General features: G+C 46.0%; 1 protein-coding gene across 1 annotated transcript; it reads right to left on the reverse strand.

The window, feature by feature from the left end:
* Positions 1-3,824: 3,824 nt before the first annotated feature.
* LOC133350836 (borealin-like) lies at positions 3,825-23,127 on the reverse strand. Its single transcript, XM_061565608.1, has 9 exons — positions 22,914-23,127; positions 19,937-20,065; positions 17,994-18,034; positions 17,101-17,161; positions 16,372-16,499; positions 13,611-13,666; positions 10,955-11,065; positions 9,466-9,574; positions 3,825-4,310 (listed from the first exon to the last, which is right to left on the reverse strand). Exons 1-9 carry the CDS (start codon positions 23,104-23,106, stop codon positions 4,263-4,265), a joined length of 876 nt encoding a protein of 291 aa, XP_061421592.1. The 5' UTR covers positions 23,107-23,127; the 3' UTR covers positions 3,825-4,262.
* Between the last annotated feature and the right edge of the window lie 1,783 nt (positions 23,128-24,910).

Consider the following 24,910-nt stretch of genomic DNA (forward strand, 5'->3'; position numbering starts at 1 on the left):
GTGGAGGTGGAGCTGGAGGTGGGGATGGAGCTGGAGGTGGAGCTGGGTATGGAGGTGGGGGGGCTGGAGGTGGAGCTGGGGATGGAGTCTGGGGGGATGGAGTCTGGGGGGATGGAGCCGGGGGGGATGGGGCAGGGGGCTCTGGGCTCCACAGAGACCGCGGCGGTGGCACGGCGCATGCCGAAGGGCTCCATGGAATCCTCGTCGGTGACTGGGACCGCGACCAAGAGTTCCCGAGTGGGTCGCGGCCCCTTTCGGCCGCGTTCATCGACGAGTTCGAAGACTCGATCCGACGTCTGCTGGTTGGAGGATGAGAGGGGGAGGAGATCAATCACTGCCTCCCTGACCTCGTCTCGTCGTTAGCAACACGAACTTTGGACCATCGGAGTAATAGAGCCTTGCCCTCCTTCAGCTGGAGGAGAAGACATGGCACAACGACACGAACTTTTAAGCTCCTGAAGCTTTCATAATCGTGGCTTGGGTTCTGAGTTGGACTGAACCAACACGGCCCACTGCGCAGATATATTTGTGTTACATGGCCAGTTTTACTTGACCGATCTAATCGATCATCTTCAGGAGGGATCATTGTGACATCTTTAAATAGGGGCGATGATACGACGGAAATAGTTAACGCGAATCGTTCGTCCGCCGCAGCTAAACTATAAATAAGTTAGCGAGTAGCGTTAACACACATAACGGGGATTGTTTCGTATTCTCAAAACTTTCGTAAAATAAAAAAATAACCTTTTCGCTTCTTTCATCTCGCGAAGATGGCCAACTCGTCGAGAACAACCTGAGATGGGTAAAAACATGTTCATAAAAGTTGTTTCGCGAGAAAAAAACCCCTAAAAGATTAAAATGATCGCGAGCAGCTTCAAGCAGGACGCGCGCATGAGCTCGGGTCGATCCGACTGACGTCATGGCAATAGCGCGCGCCGTTGCCATGGCAATGGCGCGCGCCGTTGCCATGGCGATCGATGTTACCGTTCGAAAAAGTGGGGGGGGAAGGGATCCCCAAATAAGGGGGGCGGGGGAGGCGGCTGGGCCCCTAAGGAAGGGGGGCGGGGGGGGGCCTGGGACCCTAAGGAAAGGGGGCGGGGGGGAGGCCTGGGCCCCTAAGGAAGGGGGCGGGGGGGGCCTGGGCCCCTAAGGAAGGGGGGCGGGGGGGGCCTGGGCCCCTAAGGAAGGGGGGCAGCGGGAGGGTGTTAATGCCTGAAGCTGAAAGTACCACCACACTTAAGGCACCTAACTAATCCATACTCTTAGTTTATTTCGGTAAAGTGACGTTCATAGCAAATTTATAGATCACGACGTTTCGATCGCAACACAAGCAACCGTCATCAGGTGAAACAAACAGCAGGAGAACTGATGACGTACGTACGTCATCAGTTCTTCTGCTTTATCGAAAGAACCAAAGAGTATGGGTTCCTGAAGTCACGAAAGCTTCAAATCAACACCTAAAGAATGTTTAATGTTCAGGGTTCATGTCCGAAGATGATCAATCCAATATCGAGAGGGACCCAGGTCCTGTGTACATTCACTTCATTTGTACATATCGGTAGCACCTACTTTTGTTTTTAAAGCTGAGACTATAAATAAATTGGTAGAATAAAATATGCCATGTTTACATTTTTGACGTAGTAAAAATGGCATTTTACTGTTAAAAAAAACAGAATCATAAACATCAGGCTGGCATTTGTCATGTGCACACAATGTTTCCACGCAAAATTTACAATAGTGCGTTTGAACACAAATCACCAATTGCATGTAGCACGTTTTCCTGCCAAATTCAGTGTCTTCTAGGAAAACAAATATCATGAACGAATACATGTTAGCCTGGCTGTGAGCACTTTTAAAAGAACGTAACTAATAACCGAGCAATTTCCAAAAGGTTAATCAGTCTTTGGTTCTTTCGGTAAAGTCAAATGGAAATGAAATGAATTAAATAGAATACGACGTTTCGATTACAACACAAGCAGTCATCAGGTCGAACTACATGAGTCTCTCTGTCTCCGTGTCTGTGTTTTGTCTCTCTCTCAAATGTAGTTCTACCTGATGACTGCTTGTGTTGAAATTGAAACGTCGTATTCTATTATTCAATTTATTTTCTTTCTACGTTATTTTACCGAAAGAACCAAAGAGTAATTCCTGCAGTCACGAAAGCTTCAAGTCAAGGTTAATCATCTTTTTTTACTGAAAAGCCAGTGACGAATACTGCACATGTGCAAATACTATTGGGCTTAAAGTTACACCATGCACAAATGTTACTACTGGACGAGTCTAAACTTATTTAAACATGGAAAAACTCAATACCGTAAGTCAGGTGCAAGCGAATATAGACGATATTAGAAATACGGGAGGCAATGTCCATGAAAAGTTTGGGATTGTGAGCATTTATTTCGACAAAAAGTTTCACAATGCACAAATAATACACCGAGTGAGAGTGGTTATAATTGGTCAGGGCGGATATACATTGTACTGAACATTGGAATAAAAAAGGAATGGTACAGGAGAGAAGTTATCACAACTCGTGTAGTCCACTGTAATTGCGAATTCAAGTGCAGGAAAGGAGGTAGAAACGGAGGTTTATTTGCCCCGTCACTTATTTCCACGTATTGAGCCAGACTTAATGCAGTGCGTGTTCTACTGACAATCTGGAAATCCCTTCTAGGGGCTGGAGTAAATGCTCGCCGAAGCAATCTACTCCACAGAAACATCTTCTCAGCCCCACAAACTCCGTAATACAGCAGTTAAGGGCGTTTGTCAAACATTGCAAAATGCTTTAATATCTGGCTCTGCAGCCACACAGCAGCTGATGCCTGTACATCAGTTGTTAAGAATAAGCACCACACACATACCTCGAAAGGGCATTTTGTATGGTGACATGATACTGCTGGTTAAAGTCTCCAGAGATAATTCTAATTCGACTTAAATACTGAACAGTCGTGTTGGGGTAGTGTGGGTACTCCAATTTTTTCCCCATGATACGTGACCTGCCAAACAACGGTTGTCCTTCCGATTATACTACTGGCTGGACTGAGGACCAGGGAGATTTCAGAATCTTGTTCATTGTTTCAGCTGCAGAGCTAGAAGATCGCATCAATTGTAAATTGTGTGCTAACTATTGCACCACAGCTCCCTTGCAAGTAAGGACTTAGTACAATTACTTTTGCGAAATACCAGTGACTTACCAAGGGACACATCAATTCTTTCTATGGATTTTTACCACCCATTTGGGATCTTCGAGAAAATACAAATAGCAGCAGCGATTAGAGTTGGATTTGATTCATCAACGTTTCACACTTAAAAAATAAAACCTTTATTTGTATATATGCAAAAAACACGCACACTCCATCGCTTACAACAAAAACACAAAAACCTCATTACACTTGAAATTAAAACAGAAAGGGAGCAGTGTGACAAAATAGGGAAATGGTTTATAATTTAAGCATTTTTCACTTTCGTTCGACCACTATGATCAAGGTGCCTTCCAGGCAAAACTGCACTGCTTCGTGGAGTACCACAGTGATATTTTTCAATTACAGTGGCATTTTTCAAATATTGTTCGCATTCACAACCTGCTTAAAATTCGATTTAAAGCTTTCGTGACTGCAGGGATTCATATTCTTGGATCTTTCGGTAAAGTCACGTAGAAGGGAAATAAAAAAAAATCTCACGACGTTTCGGCCACAACACAAGCAGCCGTCCTCAGGTGAAGAACAGAGCCTTTTCCGACAGCACTGTTCTTCACCTGAGGACGGCTGCTTGTATTGTGGCCGAAACGTCGTGAGCATTGTATAGTTTTATTTTTATTATTTTATTATTTCCCTTCTACGTGACTTTACCGAAAGATCCAAGAATATGAACCTGCTTAAAATTGCTTTTGCAGACAAAAGTGAGCAAGTAACATAAACACTTATAACGGACACACTAAGAGTTATCGTGTTACCACTTCTAATTTTAAATCACATAATATAATTTAACAATTACAAGGCAGGAAGTCGGATAACAAAATGTAATTGCGAGTGCTTCTTCACCAGCCGTTTCGTCATGGTATTGCATTCCACTCCTGCATGTCTCTCCGGACCAGTTGAGCATAAGTCCAGAAAACAGAAGCCAACAGCAGCGAGTGGGTTGGGGTGTGGTAAGGTGGTGTGGGTTGGAGGGTGGTTGACGGTAAGAAGTGTTCTTTCTCTTGGCTCATCTTCAGCCGAGCTAAGAGAGGCATAGGACAGGGCAGGTGGCGGTCGGCCCAGTGTTGGCTAGCTCGGACTGGAGCCAGACTTTTGGCAGAGGACGGAGAGTTTGTCCTGCCCAATACGCACACACGAACGTACAAAATCACGTGAGGCAACATCCAAAGTGACAACAGGCAGCATTTGAATTATAATTTTCATGTCTTTTTTTTATTCGTGTCCTGCTGTTTCGCACAAAGACCGTGCAAATATATAAATGTATGGCTCATGATGGTAGTGGCTGCCAAGGGGTGTAATGCATCGGAGAGGAAATCCACAAGGAGAGATGGGAGCAATTGAATCAACTTGCATGCAAGTGGTTGGTGGATGATTACATTGCGGAATATTTAGAGCTGGCGATGAAGGCATCCCCAAAACATCGAACAGTGGAATGATCATGGCTGATGATTATACGAGCACAGTTACCAATTTTGTTCACATTATTTCCCCCCTTTGCTGCAAAAGTTCTGAAAAAGAGTCCTCTTCATTTTCCTCATCGTCCTATGATGTAATGCATCTCTCAATTCAAACGAACAGCAAGTGCCAGTGCATGGCACACTTATGGCTCATCATAAATATGTGGACTTGCAACACTGCACAAGGGCTGCTGTTCACATGAAGATAAATACACTTTTCCATGCTGTTAGTAATTATATTGGATGTGCGTCCCATCATCTTGAGTTGTATCACTTTCTTAAATATCTGGCCATCCATCTGTGACAACAGGCAGTTCTCCTTTGTAAGCAAGTCCAATGTGAGCCTGTCTCATGCAATTTTACCCCATAGACCACACAACAGCACCCAGGAGATATTCAAGAAAACAGAAATGTAAGTCACATTTAAATAAAAGATTAAACATACATCAAGTTTAGCATTTTTCTCAGCAACACACTTGCCCATATTGCATACTTGCTTCAATAGTTTAAAACAATACATCTTACATCCATGTGAAAATGTAATGTATCTATGAAAAGAAACCCTCACAGAATCTTTGGAGTTGACTTTTTGCATATAGGTCCTGTACTGGGATATTTGGTAGATGCCTTTTAGGAATATTTTGCGTGTGAGAGTTAATGGAGCACCCTGACAAAATCCAATCGTGCATAGCAGAGGGGATAATGCTCACCGGGTCCACACTGGACACATCAGAAACTATAAAACGTCAAATTAGTCCACGAACATAGACCATAGATTGCACTTGTCCACACCACCTGAGGTAGCAGCTTTTAACTTTAAATAGTTCTAATTTATGTGGCCAACAATAGTGAATGACGTGACGACCATTTTAAATGAGTGTTATCTTGCATATCAAAAATGGATCTAAGAAGTGGGTTATCCAATAATTCACTCATTAGCCACAAATACATCTATACTCATTCAAGTTTTGCTAAGGTGGTACTTGGTATCTGCTCTGGCCCGTGGACTGAATTACCTGGTTCTCAAATCAAGTATGGAAATTCTGTAAAAACGCCAAACAGCTATTCCTACAATGAACATATTTCCATGTTTTTTTCTCGACCACTTCCTTTACTTATATTTTATTATATTTATACATAGTGTATGCAAATTTATTTGTTTGGATTTAACAACAGGCAGTGGTCTCCACTGCACTCGAGGGTTAGAACCGGTGGCACAACGCGGTTTCACATTGCGTACAATACGAACAATTCACCATGTTCAGAAAACAACATGTTAAAAATATCAAAGGCAGCTGCATTTAAATGGACGCCAATCAGTTTAGGTTGTTCAAGGGTCCATATATATTTGTTTTAGACGTTTCAATCCATATGCAACGACTAAAAAAGTCAACCAAGAATGTGCAGCTGTAAACAAATCATCTTGGCTTGCTGCACCAACTCGGCTAGGGGTTCGGGGGGGTGCTGACCGCTGGCGTGGACGCAACAAGATCTCTCTGCGAGCCACATGGCGTACAATACGCCAAGCCTGGGCCCCCTGCCAACCTACCAGCTTGTGTGCTACAAGATGGTCATAAAATTCACATCCTGCCGAGGAGATCTCGACAAAGTCATGCACCCCAGGCAGAATTTGAAAAATCCCACCACCCACACAACAATCTACCTGCGACAAATTTACTCAAAAAATACCAGCCTCTAAAATGGTCTAATCATTATTTATCTTAAAGAAATATGGACTCCAGTGGGCAGTGATGGCAAGTGTTTTAACTGCTCACACAATCACGGTTGCTTAGGCAATTAAGGAAATCATGTATCCGTGTAATAGCCAAATTAAACCATCTGGGTTGGCACTTAAATTTGAATTCAAAGACAGCAAGACAATATGGCTTTGAAAACGATTGTAAACACTATTAGGTTTACCACTCAACGCTGATTTTCTCCAATTCTCTATGGACACTTTCAGTATACTTTCATAACTTACGCATACCTGTCAATCCATACGGTTTACTCATATTCTTGTCCAGGAAAATTTTGTTCAGGTCCATACGGTGTACAGCTGTTTCAACACAGGCAATTTTCGTCTATTTATTTGTGTTTCTCCTTTGTGGTGGGACTTTGTAGGATGAACGTTGAGATTTATAAATGGCACAGGGTGACCCAATATGATCTGAATTGGTCTGTAATAAGGTAGACACTGGATAAAGGGGTTGACAGGTGTGTTTACGCAAAGAATCCACGTGGGCTAATGCAGCAAGTACCATCCCTGCCTGTGTGCTTTGTGTATAATTTACGTGTAATTTACAGACCGTGCAATTCTATATGCAATTATAGCCCAGTGCAATTTGTTTTGCTTAAGAAAAAAAGGGGAAATACTCTCATGCTGCCAGCGAAGCAGTTTAACCCGAAAGATAACCCACGCGTAATTAGCCAGCGGTTTGATAAACCCATACAATTACATTTGCACACGAACGCATGCACTACAAACAGGGGGTAGGTAACCTACAGCTCCAGAGCCGCATGTGGCTTTTTAAGGAGCTGCTTTGTGGCGTTATTTCACATGCTTTGCGGCTCTTAAAATAGAGGGTTATTTTACGATTTCCAAAACACACCTCTTTTTGTTATATTGGTTGCCGACACCTGCACTAGACATACATACTACAACAATGTACGAAGATCAGAAGTAAACAAGAAAAGGTCAAATAAACTGGAAACAAGGACACATCATGGAGAAACGGGTCTGGTGACAACTTTTGGTCAAATCATCTCCGACACTGTGCTCAGAATCGCATTGAAAGAGGAGCATGGATTTGATAAGCTTAGAAGGTTAAATGACGTAATTTAAACTATTAAGAAAAGGTAGTTTTGGGCAGGAAACGTCGTTATAAACGGATGCCGGCCGATGGTTGAGACTAACGGTGGAGTGGCAGCCAAGGGTTTGAATGGGTCTGAGATGGAGTATAGAAACTCGTGTGCAGGTAATAGCTGGTGGATTATACATTGCTGGGCCACGGCAGTTTTTTTTTTACCCAGCAGTGGAATAATGAGAGTAAATCTTCCATTCTCAGGACCTTGTATCAGTTTGTTGGGCCTCAAAACATGGCTCTTTACAAAATAATTATTTAAAATGAGCAAGGCGGAAAAGAAGGGAATGCGTGGGTAAACTGTTTGAATGCTGTGCGATTAATATTTGACTGTGGTGTGATGTGCTGGTGGAGAGGTGGTGCAGTGGTTAGTGCACTACACCGAGCCTGGCGACCAGAGTTCAATTTCTGGCTGCAGTTGCTATCAGTGGCGAGTGATATGTGAACCGATCATGGCCTCCAACACCACTTTACCAATCCCCATTGACCAGCATGGCAAAGCATGGTCAAATAACTCCATTGACCAACAGGTTATTGAGAGGCCTTCAACCCCACAGTGGAATGAGAAGGGCTGGAAATTATTATTATTATTATGTACTGGAGAGGCTCATGGAGAAGAGAATTTGCAACCCTTTAGTCATGGAGTGCTGAATTACATCCGTCCCAGTGTTGGTCATGGTGGTTGGTTGATCTTACTTCACCACGCAGGCCCAGTGGAGAGGAGAACCAGCACTGGCTTAGGATATCACTAAACTTTGACATTACCCATTGCCAAGTATAGAACTCTGGTTCATATATTACACACACACACACAAAGACAAAGCTATCCTATATAGCCTTAACAGACTTTTTGGGGCAAGTGCTGCTCGTGATCACCTATTAAGGCCGAGGGGGTGGGTGGTCAGCACCATGAGAGCCCACGTTTGTCTCCCTAGTGGCAATTTACACACTGCACCAGGTACTCGTGAGGCCGAATTGACCTGGGGAGGCCCAGGACTAGTTTAGATAACCGGTAGGTGGTGTTGGCCATGAGCGAGAATTAAACTCTAGTGGTCGGGGTTCGTAGCGCAACGAGCCAACCCGCTACACTACCGCTCCCCACCACACACACAAAGATAAAGACAAAGATCCCCCGTATAGCCTTAACAGACTGTAGGGGCAAGTGCTGTTAGCGAGCACCTATGAAGGCCGGAACGGCACACGAGGGGGTGGGTGGCCAGCACCACGCCCGACCGCCTTTGTCTCCCCAGTGGCGATGTTTACACACCGCACCAGGTACTCATTTAAGGCTGAGTCGACCTAGAGGAGGCCCAGGACCGGTTCAGATAATCGTCACTGGTGTTAGCCGTGAGCGGGAATCGAACCCGGGTCGCCAGGTTCATAGCGCAGCGCGCTAACCACTACACTACCGCTCCCCACCACACACACACACACTAACAAACATAACCAAGTAGCAATTTCTGCACCCATAAAAAACACACGTGACTATTTAGGCATGCAATCACACACGAGTATTTTTACGCCAAGGCAAAAGATCCCCCATGTATAGAAGTAGGTTTTTACCCTTTTAAACTGGTACAAAACTGACACCTTTATACAAGGCATCATGTTTGCAATAACCACAACACAAGCAGTCAAAATGCAAACAAAAAGAAGCAAATCTGATAATGATAACGATATGCACTGTCCTTGAAGTTGATTGGTCCACACCCGAGACGGCTTTCTTTAGAGCCTAGTCCCCCATTGGTGTTGGACCAGATGACACTACTACTATATTTTGCCACTGGTAAAAGAGATCTCATAGTGTAAATCCTCCATGTAGATTATAAAAGTGTGGAAAATGCTGCAAGTGAGGACCTACTTCAGCAAATCACAAATGGATGCTGTGGCCGGGCACCACACCACAAATCGCTCCGCGACAGGCGGAGAGGGGGGGGAATTGAGCGATCTCACCTGTGACACGCTCGTCTCCCCTTCTACATTGGTGCCGCTCAATCGGATGGAGTCGCGCGGGAGCTTTGACCCCGCGCGCGTTCTGAACATGTGGGGCGTACGGGCCAACCTTCCAGACGGCATGCACAAGGGGACGCAGTAGTGATCGTTCATAAATTCGTCATTGTTGAAAATAAAACACATCATAGGAGGGTTTCCCTTGGCTCTATGCGTTTCAAGAAAAGGGCGCACAAAAGTGAAACTGCGCGAGAGCAGCCGGCTGGGCGAGTCGCGCACACGGCACACACACACACTGCTGTCCTCACGTCAGACCGCAAAGCCACATGCGAGCAAATTAAAACCGCATTTAGCGAAATTTGAGTAGAAATAGGTTAGCCGCATGTATAGACACACACACACAAAACTTGTCTATCTAAAACAGCTCATGCCACCCGTAAATCACATGTATTGTGTGGCCACCCCCACTGAATCTCCCCCCCCCCTCACACTACACCTCATGAACACAAACATTGAGGCCCTTATGCAGACTTTTCATGCTATCCTCATCTTTCCCAACTCTTTGTTTCCATTTTTATATTCCTTTTCCATCCTCTTCCCTCTTAATTCCCCGTCTCATCTCTGCCAAATAATTTTACCCAATGCATTACTATATCCTTTACTCTACGCCCTTATCTGTCGTGTGCCACAGGTAAAAAGTTGACGCTTCATCTAAACTGGACCGAAGATCACTATCGCCAACCATTGAGAGTGGTGTAGACTGCTGGGGCAAGTCTTGTTAAGAGTACCTAGTAAAGTAAAGATCACACGGGTAACGTGATGGTGGTGTTCGGACCAGGGCTGGATTAAGCTTCATGGGGACCTGAGGCTGCTATAATTTTGTGGAGCCCCCCTCTGTAAATTAAATCCCCCCCCCCTCCTTGACTGTTTCACTACCACCCATGGCCAATGTGTAAAAAAAACGATTTGTTATTTACCTTAGTTATTTTAGTTCGAGTTTTTATGTAGAACTTCTTTCGGACAGTAAGTAGCCAACCGTGCTAATTGGCGGTGTGTTTAAAATGAACGTAATTTTTGGCACATAAGTGCTAGTAACACACACAGTGATGCTATGGTTTTAATTCCAAAATTACCCATAGGATTTATCACAATGCTACATTTTATGAGAGGCGGGGGGGGGGGGGAGCCTCAAAAGCCAATTAACCAGGCTGGGACCCCCCGAAAGCCTGCGTGTTAATCCGGATATTTGGGTGCCAACCATCATCCGTTATTCCCAGCCATTATGGTCTCCCCGGTGCCAATGTTAGCACCACACCAGGTGCACATTTTGGACAGAAGCGGACCCAGGCCAAGCAGCGATTTGTACTGCGTTCTACTGCCCTTTTCATTGTGAATCAAACCCAACAAACCGGAATCAAGGGGCTTTGTATGAGCAATTATACTACGCTCCATAACACGGGCGCGCGCGTGCACACACATACCCCACCTTTACCTGGGATCAAATGCAGGTGGTGTGCGCACCCCTAATGATGAGGCCGATTTGCTGGACAGTCCTCTTTTAAATTTCACAGTCGAGTAACCACTGTCCATTTTCTGGGAGCTTCTGAAAATCAAGGCATGGAAACATTGAAAATACATCCGCAATTTTTTAACATGTGCAGACATCCTATTATTTGCAGTGCTATGGACTAAAAAAAAAGTATCGCTACTTCTATTATATACGAGCTTTTGTGAATTCATTCCACTTACACGCAAGGTAAAAATAAAAAATAAATCACGGACAAGAGGATGAATGTGTCAATCAGCTCCACTTATCATCCGTGAAAAAAAATGCAGATACACGAATAGGGCCACATGGATAACAGTTTTCCGACCCTACAGCTCCCACAGTTAATAGAAGTTGCAGCTAAGGTCACAGATACAAGGAATCATCTTGCATTGCATATTTGTTAAAGTGCAGTATTGCTTTACGGCAATAGAGGGGCAGTGTTACACTGATTGTGTGACAGGCTGATTTAACAAGGGCATGTAAACTGTGTTGCAGGCACCGACAGATTTAAAAGCCATAATTTTATAAAAATGGAATAAAGCCATTTCCAAGCTACAAAAGGGATGCAAGCCTTGTAGCGCGGTGAAATGGTTAGTCCACTGGACTGACTTGCAATCCAGATTGCCTGTTCAGTCTCATCTCGGCATGGCAGTTTAAACAATGGTGTGGGTTTCTTAAATCTCCTCTCCTCTTCCCCCACCAACTTAATAGAATGGGTGCACCATAAATGAGTCAATTAGCACCTCGCGCACAGTGGGCTAAAGTATGAGGGTTACTCTCACTTCGTCCAGCCGTAGACAATTTGGCCCAATGCCTCTCGAACTCTCTCGAGGTGTAAGCTGTTTTGCCAGCAGGAGGCACGAACAAGAAATTGCAGGGCTGCGCCAAGCTACAAGCATCCAACTTAAAATCTCTGTTGCCAGAGCAGAACATTCACGATTGCTCCACTTGTTAGCTTTGTGTGGGAATGCGCTCTGTGTTTATTGGGCATGCGAATGCCCCCGTGTAGGAGGAGAGTTGCACCCCCTCCACCCCCCGAAGTTGCTGCCAAGACTCTTCTTGTGAAGTCGGCAATGACATTTTCACTTCTGGGTTTATAAAAAAAAAATGGCTACATCATCCTCGACGTTTGAATGCTCGGCTTCTTACTTAAAGTAACAACACATGGGGAGCTGGCCGGGTGGCTCGGAGGTCAAAGCGCAGAGCTGGCACCGCTGAAGTCCTGGGTTAGAAAATCGAGGCAGCTGCCCGTCACGGTTTTATGGTCTCAGCCCAAGTCACCAATCCGTGTGTAGTGACATCACGGGATGTCACTGTGCAGTGCCGGCCCTAGAGAGGCACGGCGTGTGGTGTAACGACACCGTGGACACCACGTGGTGTGGGTGTCGTACTGGCCCTAGATGGGCCCGGTGAGCGCTGATGGATAGCGCTGGGTGGCACCACGCTTGGCGTGTAGTGCCAGCCCTACTGGACAAGGTGTGGGAGTGCCACTGGAGGAATGAGGTTACTAAAGGCCATGGCACTCTGGTTGACCCGAGAGGCCACGTGACCAGTTAAGTCTACAAAGGGGCCCCAAGTGGGGGCTAGGGGTGGTCACGTGGTTGGGATCCAGATCCATACCGAGGGTTCTGGAAGGTGGACCGTGGCCAAGGGCGGAGCCAGACACGCTGCAGAGAATATAAGCCGGGTCCCCCAGAGGGACCGGCGTTGTTGTTCATCCTGGAAGAAACCTTCGTCTACGTTCTACCGAGTCTCCAACACGTGGACCTGGACCCGAGCTGTTGGTCCCGGTCCGTAGTAGCTAATCACGTGTTAACTAGTGTAGCTAGCCTGGTGGTCACCACCATAGGTTGTTATTCTGTTAAGGGGAAGTTACCCCGTGTGTTGGAGTTAATTAAAGGTGTTGCCTCCAAGTCTACATTTGCTACTCGGTTGAACTCGCTACAAGTGTAAAAACACCCATCGTAGAAATGTGATTAAAGAAACGCAAATTGGCTATGTTACAACGACTGAAAATGAAACCCTGGCTCAAGAATTGCATTTCAAGTTTTCTACCATCACGCAGTAGCTGATCAATATAGCATGAACATACGAGCGGGCCGTCCCCGTGAACATTCTCAACATAATCTCCTTCGGCGCCCAGGCCACAGGGCCAAGCCGAGAGCCAAGACGGTTTTGGCTCAGGCCGCGTGCAGCACGTCTTGGACTGCCCGTCGCCACGAGCAACTAAAATTCCACCACGCAACGTACAGCAGAAACACACAGCCCCCCCCACTCTCTCCATCTCCCCCACCCCAACATTGAAAGAGTAATAATTAAATAAAAACACGTGAACAAATAAAAGTAGCGTAAACCAAGAACTCTTTGTACAGTCCGCTCCTGCGATGAGCCTTGTGAATGTTGGCTCTCAGCACTTGGCATCCGTACAGAATGTCAGGCAGGCATGCGGCCACGTGCGCTCAAAACCGTGGCAGAGATCTCCCCCCCAGCCAGTGCGCTGGCCGCTACATTTCGTGGAGCGTGCTTCGCTGGATGTCGAGCCGCTACGCCACGTGACGGGGGCTTCGGGAGGTGGCGACGCTCGCGTGTGGAGTTTTACCTTTCTTTCTTTGGCTTGGTGGCCAGAGAGGTGGACTTCACTTTGCCAGCGGGGAGCTGCACACGCGTGCGCACACACACACACACGCACCTCCGAATAGCACTGTTGGCTATGTACGGTGTGAAAGGTTCAAACACACATACGTGCACAGAACATACACCACACACTCGATTATACAGCTACATACAGACACATTACACACACACACACAAAAATTAACCCGTAAAAACAAAGTTTTTTCACTATAAATCCTTTATATGCGTGGCGGCTAGAGTCCTCTCGTTCTCTGGCTTGAGATGGCTGCCACCTATGGGTCAGATGAATGGCTGCCACCTATGGGTCAGATGAATGGCTGCCACCATTAAGCAATTGGTAATTAAATATATTTAATTTTTTCCTAAAAAGTGTAAAATTTAGGAAACATTTTTTTCACGAAAATACATTGTCACGCACAACGAGTATGTGTGCAAAATGTCAGCTCGATTGGATCACGGGAAGTGGGTTAAAAAACGACCACAAATTTTGCACGGTCGTAAGCAAGCAAGCAAGTGAACTTAATATAAAGGATTTAAAAAAGGTCTCCCGTTTAGCCTTAACAGACTGTTCGGGGAAGTGCTGCTCATGAGTACCTACGAAGGCCGGCACAGCACGTGCCTTAGTTTCCGCAGTGGCGACATGTACACACTGGACCAGGTACTCACAAGGTATAACTCGACCTAAGGGAGGCCCAGGACCGCTTCAGATAATGAAGACCGGCGTTGCCCATGGAGAGGGAATCAAAGACGGGTCACCAGGTTCGTAGCGCAGCACGCTACCGCTCGCCACTCACCACACACAACCCCCCCCCCCCATCACTCACCCAGGATGCAGTCTACATCAATCACATACAAACCATTGCACACTTTCTATAAACATACAGCACACTGCATTATGTATCTACATACCACACTCATTTAATATGCACACACACACCACCACAAGTACACATTCCATTATATACTTAAAAACCACATATACACCCCCAAAAAACTCACATCTACCCCATCATGTACTTTTCCCTTCAAAGACCCCAACACACACAACTTACATCGCACATACACTCGCCCACCACATAGGCACATGTACACCTTCCACCACATTTCCTTGAGCTATACATTAAATGGTAGCACAATGAGTAGTGGGTGGATGGTTGAAATCAAACACTAGGTCACGCACATTTTTAAATTCGGGCAGTGGGGTCAGACGCGCGTGGAACATTTTCCTTCCAGTTTTTTTTCCATTGTGCAAGAGGCGTGCGTCTGCATGTGCGCACGTGTTCACACGGCGCATCATGTGCAGCGGTGCTCATCCCACGTGCCCGAGTCGTGTATACCAAGTCTCACACGCCACGACGGGGGAGGACCGGTAGCGAAGCGGTTGGTGCACTGCAATACAAATGCACCGATCGACGAGAGTTCCATTCCCGGCCACAACTAACATCGTTGGTAAAAAATGAAATTAAAATGAATAAAAGTAATAATAGAAATATTAATTTTAATTTCATTTTTTACCTACGCGACTTTACCGAAAAAACTAAGAGTATGAATCCTTGCAGTCACGAAAGCTTCAAATCTAGAATTAACATCGTTGGCATTGTGCAAACATCGGCACCGGGGAGACAAAGGCGGCCTAGGTTTAGTGTTGGCCACACCATAACCACCACCACTACTACGTTCATTAGGCGTTCGCTCATCGAACTGTACCCAACAGCGTGTTAAGGGCTACACCAGATATTTTTGTCTCCGTTCGCACAATCCATCCATGCGGAGCAGCGTTTAATCGCATGATGACGCAACAGGAATTCTCCGAGTGATTCAGGAAAGAGGAATTCCATTCATTGCTGGCGAGGCAGAGGCTAACAGTAATAGTGGGCCTTAGTCATCCCATTGGTCAGTGTTGAAGACCAACAGTTTTAACAATGAATTAACAACATATTAGCAACTCCTTACCATATATTTGTCTCTCCAACCACACACACGGGTCTTCTTTTCAACAGCGTTGGCTCAACACAAGAAAACTCTAAACCCGGTTTGGACATTCAGTGTCTCAGTCAGGTTTGCTTAAACCAATGCTGGTGAACCAACTCGATGTTTAAAATGGCAAGGAACATTTCTGTTAGAAATGGAAAATTATACAATGCTCGATAATTAATTCTCATTGAGCATTGCGGAGAATGCAAGTAACATCATTAAGTTTTTATTTAAAAAATCCAATCCCACAACGATGTTCAATGATGATTAAGCATGAAATTAATTAGCAGTAACTTCACCACTACCTTTTATTTAATTCAGTTCATTAACACGTACAAAAGACAAAGATCCCCCATACAGCTATGAACAGACTATGGGGGCAGAGCTTGGAGCGAGCACCTATGAAGGCCGGCAGGGCACACGAGGGAGTGGGGTAGCCGGCACCACGTCGGGCTGCCTTTATGGTTCGAGTGGCGATGTTTACACACCACACGAGGAACCAATTTCAGGCCAAGCAGACCTAGGGAAGGACCAGAACCGGGTCACGTAGATTTTTCGAATACTCCAGTTTTTCCCCTCCACATTTTTAGGAAACAGCGTTTTAGAATATTTGGCTGCTATAAATTTCTACAACGATAAGCCACTTAGTTGAGCTATCATTTGTGGCCAGGTGACTTCTGAAGAAGAGCTATATATAACATTAAACAAAAAAAATTTAGTTCTAGTTTTCTACGACTTTTGGGCAGTGGCACCTTGCGTGAAGAGCCTCTATTGCGCAGACTGGATCCCTCCTGGGCAGCAAGCTTCTCCGTTTCCTCTCCTGCGGTCGCTCCTCTGCTCGATCCCTGCACCGTCACTTGTTTCTCCAGCTTAACACCGCCTGCACAATGTTTTTTTTTGGTTTGTTTAATAAAAACGCACGTTAAGGGGATCGGGGGCTCGAAATCAAACTCCGGTTCACCAGGTTCAATCGCGCAGTGTGTACGAACCACTACGACACCACCGACCCCCCCCCCCCGTCCCTTAAAAAGTAAATGGCTTCCTCAAATAAAATAATCAATGTCCTTGATTGAAGCAGGTTAGATACCGGTGGAACTCTTCACTGCTTTCGCATGGGAACGCAAACACACGAGGGGATATCACACAACAATCTACACAGCTCAAGTCACCGGTGGCTTCAGGGTCAGACAGAAAAAGCAAAAAAAAATGGATCGATTGGAGAGGTAGGAAGGAACAGATGAGACGTTTACGGAGGTTTGTGGAATTGGAGGCAGCGTGAAACAGGAGTAGGAATGGTAGGAGAGGGAGTAGGGAGGAAGACAGATGCGAGTAGAATGTGCGGAAAGGATGGAGAAAGCCGGTGTAGTAGGTGCGAGGACCTATATGCTAAACCTTAGGAACCCAGGCGAAGACATAGGGACCATATACCAGGACCTAGGGACCCATGTGAACATTGCTCCATGGGGCTCGCCCCTACCCACCTACGCGTTTTCCCCTTAGCCGCATTGCCTTGTCCAGCACCATATCGGCCTCCAGTAGCTCCTGCTCAATCACACAAGACAACCAACCACACACGCGGGGCAAATACGACAGTGCAACATCCAATCACATACATGGGTTGGGGCGCCACGGTGGAGAGATGTTAACTACCTCGCCTGGTGTACAAGAAGTTGTTGAGTTCCATCCCTAAGCTGACACCTGCATATTTGGAGTTTGCATCTTCTCCCCGTGGTCGCGTAGATTTTTCTCTGGGTCCTCCAGTTTTTCCCTCCACATTTATAAATATGCATTGAGTATTTACACTACGAGACATCTCCTTTACCAGTGGCAAATATAGTAATAGGTTTTTACCCTTTCAACTGGTACAAAACTGACACCTTTATACAAGGGTAAAAACCTATTACTATATTTTGCCACTGGTAAAGGAAATGTCTCAGTGTAAATGCTTACCCCGAGCTCTCAATTCTCTGATAGTGCACTGTCTTTGAGTTGTACGCCTTTTGGCGTCATCTGGTCCAACACCAATGGAGACTAGGCTCTAAGAAAAGCTGTCTCGGGTGTGGACCAATCAACTTCAAGGAGAGTGCATATCATTATCATTATCAGAGTTGTTTCTTTTTGTTTGCATTTTGACTGCTTGTGTTGTGGTTATTGCAAACATGATGCCTTGTATAAAGGTGTCAGTTTTTGTACCAGTTGAAAGGGTAAAACCCTATTACTATGCATTGAGTATTTGGATGATATACATTTCGTTGAGCTATCATTTGTGGTAGGTTGCGTTTAAAAAAAGAGAAGAGCTATATAGCTCAGTGAGCCTTACCTGGTAAAATAAAAAATAGTTTATAGTTTGGTATGTAGATGGGAGGGGCCTCACCTCAAGTGGAGGCTCCAATTGCTCATTCCCAAGACTCATAGCTGTAGGCAGACAGAATACAATTTAAGGCATTTAATTCAGCTAATAATTTCAACGAAATTTATATATTCATATAAATCTGGCTGTCGCCTGATGATACTGGTTGAAATTACTGGCGAAACGTCGTACTCAAATTGTCAACGTTGCGAGTTTCCTCTCCAACATAACCAGTGTGCTGTACTATTAACGAATCGGCATGTTCTGTTCACGTGACAAACCTTACCAATTGGCTGCGTCGGGTGGTGGCGGTTTTAACGAGACATTTACATTTGCGTGATCTAACACAAAAAAAAACCTGTGTTATGGATAATAATTTCTCTTTAAACTTTTCCCCACAGTTTGATCCCAATTATTTGTCCAATCAGTTTCACGCCACAAGATGAAGAATCTATGTCGGATCTCTCGTAGCATAGCGAGAGAATGGCCTGCGGAAGTGGATATCACAGCTGCATCTTCTGAGATGCCTTCAAGACACCAGCAGACTCGACTACTGTAATGCTCTTCCCGAAAAATTAACAAGTAAACTGCAACTAATTCAGAATACAGCAGCACGTGTACTGACGAAAACCAGAAAGAGCACCCACAGAACACCCATTTTACAATCTTTGCACTGGCTGCCAGTCAGTCATAGAATTGATTTTTTAAATGTTCCTAATGGTTTTCAAGTCGTTGAATGATCTGGCACATGTATACGTCTTCCAAGCTTTTAAGAAATGAACCAACAAGATCCCTCAGATACTCTGGTATTGGTCTTTAGTCGTCCCAAAGGGCAGCACCAAAACCTACGGAGAAGCAGCTTTTGGTGTATATGGTCCCTCGCCTGTGGAACAGCCTGCCAGGAGATCTGAGGGCTTCAGAATCATTAAGCACTTTTAAACTAAATCTAAAAACTAACTTTTATTAAAACTTGCTTTAAATTAGGATTCTCTCAGTGTTAGTTTTATTATGCCTTTGCCTGAAATGTGTTAATGCGATTTTAATTTGCCTACAATTTCACTTATTGTTCATGCCTATAAAGCACTCTGCATTGCATGTTTTGCATGAATACTATAGAAAGTTTGATTGATTGCGCGTAGTAGATTGCAGCACTATCTCACCTCGCCCCTGCTGCTACAGACAATAATGTTCAATCGTACGATAGTAGAAGCCCGACATTTATCAGCGCCAGAGCTGAACCATATCCACACATTTGAGTGCAGAACAGGTGCCACGTGCTGGTGGGTTTTTTTGTGCAGTCATTCACGGACCAGGCCGAGACCATCAACTCGCTATAACTTCTTCTTGGTTCTTTCGGTAAAGTCACGTAGATGGAAAATAATAAAATAATGAAACATTAAAAAATAAAATATATATTTTTTTATAAATAAAATAAAAGTTTTTTTTTAATTATGTGTTTTTCCCCATCTACGTGACTTACCGATTCCAAGAACACAACATGAGATGTTACCATCCTTTGTGCAAGCACTTCCAAGAGTTCATGAACAGTGAGCCTGGTGAAATTTGGGGAGCGCATCGTCAGTAGTGTACCTTTGGTTCCTAGGGTGTTTCGGCCTTTCACACTATACACCCTCCCCAAAGGCGGCCAGCGACAGGGTGATCAATCCTACGCTTGCGTCCCATTCCCAATTAGTCATAGGAGTTGCCTTGTTGATAGCCAACATCCCAAAAGAACCAAGAAGATGAATCCCTGCAGTCACGAAAGCTTTAAATGGCTATAACTTTAAATGGTTCATTCAGACGCTGTCTCCGACAGACCTGGTGTTCACCCGAGGACGGCTGCTTGCGTTGTGGCCGAAACGTCGTGAGAATGATTTTATTTTTATTATTTTATTATTTCCATTCTACGTGACTTCACCGAAAGAACCAAGAAGATGGCTATAACTCGAGAACAAAGGGAGGTTCACCTTTGTATTCCTGCAGGCTCATGGCACGCACGCGTGCTGGCAGCGAGGAGATGCGCAGCGAGTAGCACATGTTCAGCCCCTCCAGCATGGAGCTCGTCAGGGTTTGGATCTGCTGCTTCCGAGCCAACACTTTGTGTTGCAGCACGGACATGCGGTTGGGGCACAAGGTGGCGGGGGAGAGGGCACACAGGGTGAGGGGGGGGGGTGCATACCGCCCAGCCGACACCAATGTCTGCATTAGGGGTCGTCCATAAATGACGTCACGCGATTTTGGACGATTTTTGAACCCCCACCCCCTCGTCACAAAAAGTCAGACCCCCCCCCCCTCAAATATGACGTCACAAAGCTCTGCCCACCCCCCCCCAAAAAAAACATATTTCTATTTTGAAAATAAAACATGCTTCAAATCGCTTTAAACTATTGTCATTGTAGTGGGTATTTAATGTGGCGCTGCACTCTGATGTTGTAGGAGTGTTGTTCTAACAATTAGTGTTGTTATAACAATTCTAGATTTATTTAAAGTTGCGCATTTTGATGTGACGTCACATTTCTCACCCCAACCCGTCACAAATGTCTGACCCCCCCCCCCCCCAGGCACGTGAATTGTGACCTCGAGTTAGTTTTACCGGCCGCTTTGGACGGCTCTGCAAGAATCCAGAGCCAAGCCAGCCACCAGCGGCAGAGGTCGCTAGAGATACGCTACGTGGACTCACAAATGAGCCACACAAAAAACAAACCCCACCACAATATTTCGTCATGCGAAAGGTTTCATCGCGACGTGGGCCACGTGGTTCGCAAGCAGTTGGCAGCGCAGCGGAACCCCATTGTTGTGCCGTATTACGCTCCCACGTCTATGCGCCCCGCTTTCACCAACCCGCATTGACCAGTGGGACGGTAAAATAACCTTCTCTATTGAAGAGATGGGAAAAGGCATTCGCCCAGCAGTGAATTCGTTAAAAAGGGCGGTGCACGACCCCCGTATTATGTTCGAAATTGACCTGTATGGTAATGTTACATTTGTGCTCATGGAACGAATACAACTGTACGAATGAGACCGTAAAACAAGACACGAAAATCAATCTTAACAATTCATCGAATCGCCAGTGAACCAAATTGTTACACGTTTAACAATACTCGTGCCTCGTCGAGAAATTAATTGTTATATATAATAGAAAAGCACTTTATCAATCCACTCCTGCACCAAGGCTTCTGATTCTGTGTCGGTTGTGGGGGTTATGTAACCATACTTCACCAAGCTGGGTTGGGGGGGGGCTAAGACCAATTGAGATATCACTTGCCACTGATGGGAGCCGTGGCCGCGATTTGAACTCGACGCAATGTGCTATAACCACTGCACCGCACATCACTCCAATTGTTACAAAGCATGGTCAGCACCCATTTATCTCAGACACGTGACGGGGACACGTGTTTCTGGGTAAATTTTGGCAACTTAAAATTCCCACCTGGGAGATGTAACTTTGGCCCATTATTCATCAGTGGTGGTAAGGAGGCAGTCCACATCGGTCACCATGTGGATTCAATGTTCACTCACAGTCACTCCTATCGCATTATCAATCACCATTGGAAACTGATTTATTACGAACGGCTTTTCGTTTTCATATTCTTAGGTTTTTTCGGTAAAGTCACGTAGGTAAAAAATAAAATTAAAAAAGTAAATAAAAATTTAATAAAAATCACGACGTTTCGAGGCAACACAAGCTTCCGTCTTCAGGTGGGACCGTCACAGCACGATAGCTGTATCAAGTGAGAGGATTTTTATTTTATTTTTATTTCACTTTTATTAATGAAAATGTTTTACCTACGTGACTTTACCGAAATAACCTAAGAATATGAATCCTTGCAGTCACGAAAGCTTCAAATCTGGCTTTTCGTTTGTAGTCCTTCCCCACCCCCCGCACCTCCAACGAGCATGCTCGGCCACGCACGGTGCGAAAGAAGTTCACCACACCGACAGGACACACAACACAACACGCGCAACGTTCGTTATTAAAGATCCAAGCGAGGAGAGAAACGAATATTGAGTCTTATAATCGAGACAATACAATAGGTGACGCGTAACCGCAGCGAGTTGTATACTGGATGTGCCACGTTCCGTTAACATGACGACCATTACTAATTGGCTGTGTCGGGTGGTGGCGGGTTTAACGACACATTTGTGTGTATACACACACGATCTAACCCCAAAAAACTACACTAGTTACGTAGTAGTTAGCCTAGTGATTACCACCATAGGTTGTTCTTCTGTTAATGGGAAGTTACCCCATGTGTTGGAGTTAAATAAATGTGTTGCCTCCAAGTATACGTCTGCGACTCGGTTGAACTCGCTGCATATGTACTCCATGTGTAGACTATACATATTAGCGTTGCTGACATATAGCGATACCACGATATAAACACGTAGGCTGCCCCCCCCCCATCACCAAGCCACGAAACCACGGCTGCCAAACCCCCCATCACCAAGCCACAGAACAGCTGCCCCCCCCCCATCACCAAGCCACAGAACCACGGCTGCCCCCCCCCATCACCAAGCCACAGAACAGCTGCCCCCCCCCATCACCAAACCACAGAACCACGGCTGCCCCCCCCCATCACCAAACCACAGAACCACGGCTGCCCCCCCCCCATCACCAAACCACAGAACCACGGCTGCCCCCCCCCCATCACCAAACCACAGAACCACGGCTGCCCCCCCCCCATCACCAAACCACAGAACCACGGCTGCCCCCCCCCCCCCCCCCATCACCAAACCACAGAACCACGGCTACCCCCCCCCCATCACCAAGCCACAGAACCACAGCTGCCCCCCCCCATCACCAAGCCACAGAACCACAGCTGCCCCCCCCCCCATCACCAAGCCACAGAACCACGGCTGCCCCCCCCCCATCACCAAGCCACAGAACCACGACTGCCCCCCCCCCCACCACGGAACCACGGCTGCCAAACAACCCCCCCGCACCTTCCCTGTCGAAGTCCTGCAGGAAGACCTCCAGCTTGTCCCGCCGGTCCGCGGGGTCCAGGCCCTCTCCGGCGGGCCCCAGGGAGACGCGCGCCTGGGCGGCCGCTCTCACGCCGCCTCCTCGACTCACGCTGCCGCCACCGCCAGACTTACGGGCCCCGGCCGAGGTCTTCGTTCTCCGTCGGGAAGCCATGGGGTAGAGGATTTGTCTTCTTGGTTCTTTCGGTAAAGTCACGTAGAAGGGAAATAATAAAAGAATACAAAATTAACCCGTAAAAACAAAGTTTTTTTTACTATAAATCCTTTATATGCGTGGCGGCTAGTGTCCTCTCGTCCTCTGGCTTGAGATGGCTGCCACCTATGGGTCAGATGATTGCCTGCCACCATTAAGCAATTGGTAATTAAATAAAAAAAATTGTCCTAAAAAGTCTAAAGTTATGGAAAAAAAAGTTCACGAAAATAAATTGTCACGCACAACGAGTCTGTGTGCAAAATGTCAGCTCGATTGGATCACGGGAAGTGGGTTAAAAAACGACCCAAAGATTTGCACGGTCGTAAGCGCGCAAGCAAGCAAGTGAACTGAATATAAAGGATTTAAAAATTAAACATAATAAAATAATATAATTCTCACGACGTTTCGGCCACAACGCAAGCAGCCGTCCTCAGGTGAAGAATGAAACACCACCAAGCTTGGAGCGTATATTTAAGCTGGGTTGGAGGGGGAAGAAGAGCGCCTTGACAAAAGAATTTGCATATCAAGAGGATTGGTATTACCTTAGAGTCACGGCATCTCTACAGAAAGGTGAGAGACTCGATTAGCTGAGCCTTCTTATCACAGAGCTTGTTGAAGGATCTTAAAGTTTTATGGAATCCCACCCTGTAGTGGCGGTTAAATTTCGATTTAAAGCTTTCGTTTTGGTTGGGTTGTTTTGGTTGGGTTGGTTGAAAAGCGTGCGCCTTGACTGGACACACACATGATGTAGAAGTCAGACGTGCCCATACCGTGTCAACCGAGACGGTTTAACCGTATTCTTGTACAGGGAAATTTGGTTTAAAAAAATATGCGTGTCTATTTGTTTGTCTTTCTCGCCTTGCGATGGGACTTTGTAGGATGAACGACGTGATTTATTAAAAGGGACACGGGGTGACTAATAAAGGTCCGAATTGGTCTGTAATGGGGTTGGGACAGGTAAGCGTTGCGTGCGCATCAGCTCGCCTCTCTCTGCGAGCAGTTTGTGAGTTCTTCAAATTGCAAAGGCCTCGCTGGGCCATAACAAGACAAATGTGAAAACACCGCTCCACGACCACCATCATCATCATCGCGATGGTTTCAAATGTGTGACGACACGGGCAACACTGGTGACGTCTTCTCGGCGAAAGTGCCCCCCGCCGCACCCTCAAACTCTGCGAATGTAGTGAAGGACATTGCTTGGTAGTGGTGTTGCAATCGTGGTGGTTGTGTTGTTGTTGTTACTGATTACAAGGTGGTGAACACTGCGAACCACGGACAAGAAGCTGCTTCCATTTCGGCTTAAGGCGGTCCGTCGATTTCCACTAATTACGCTGGCACATCAACCACATCAATCTCTTATTTTATCCTAATTAAAACTAATCAATATGATGGGGGGGGGGGTATTTTTTTAAATCAATCTATATATATAAAATCGTGAATGTCTGTCTGTCCGTCTGTGTGTGTGTGTGTGGATTTCGGACCATAAGCACTTTCATTGGACGGCGGTTGCCCCTGGCAACGGATAGCGATGCCTTCGCCGCTTTCATTGGACCTGGCAACGGCTAGCGATGCCTTCGCCAAGGGCTGCAGTTTCATTGGACGGCGGTTGCCCCTGCCAACGGCTAGCCACGCCTTCACCACTTTCATAGGCTCCGTAAATAATTAAATAATAGCCATTACACAGTGTTGTTGGAGCGCTGAGGGGGGGGGGGGGGGAAGGCACGCCACCCGTACCCTGCCTCTGCCGGGTGGACAATTTAGGCAA

The sequence above is a fragment of the Lethenteron reissneri genome, chromosome 35 (genome assembly GCF_015708825.2).
Source record: "Lethenteron reissneri isolate LAM-NWPU_2019-01 chromosome 35, ASM1570882v1, whole genome shotgun sequence".
NCBI lineage: Eukaryota > Metazoa > Chordata > Hyperoartia > Petromyzontiformes > Petromyzontidae > Lethenteron > Lethenteron reissneri.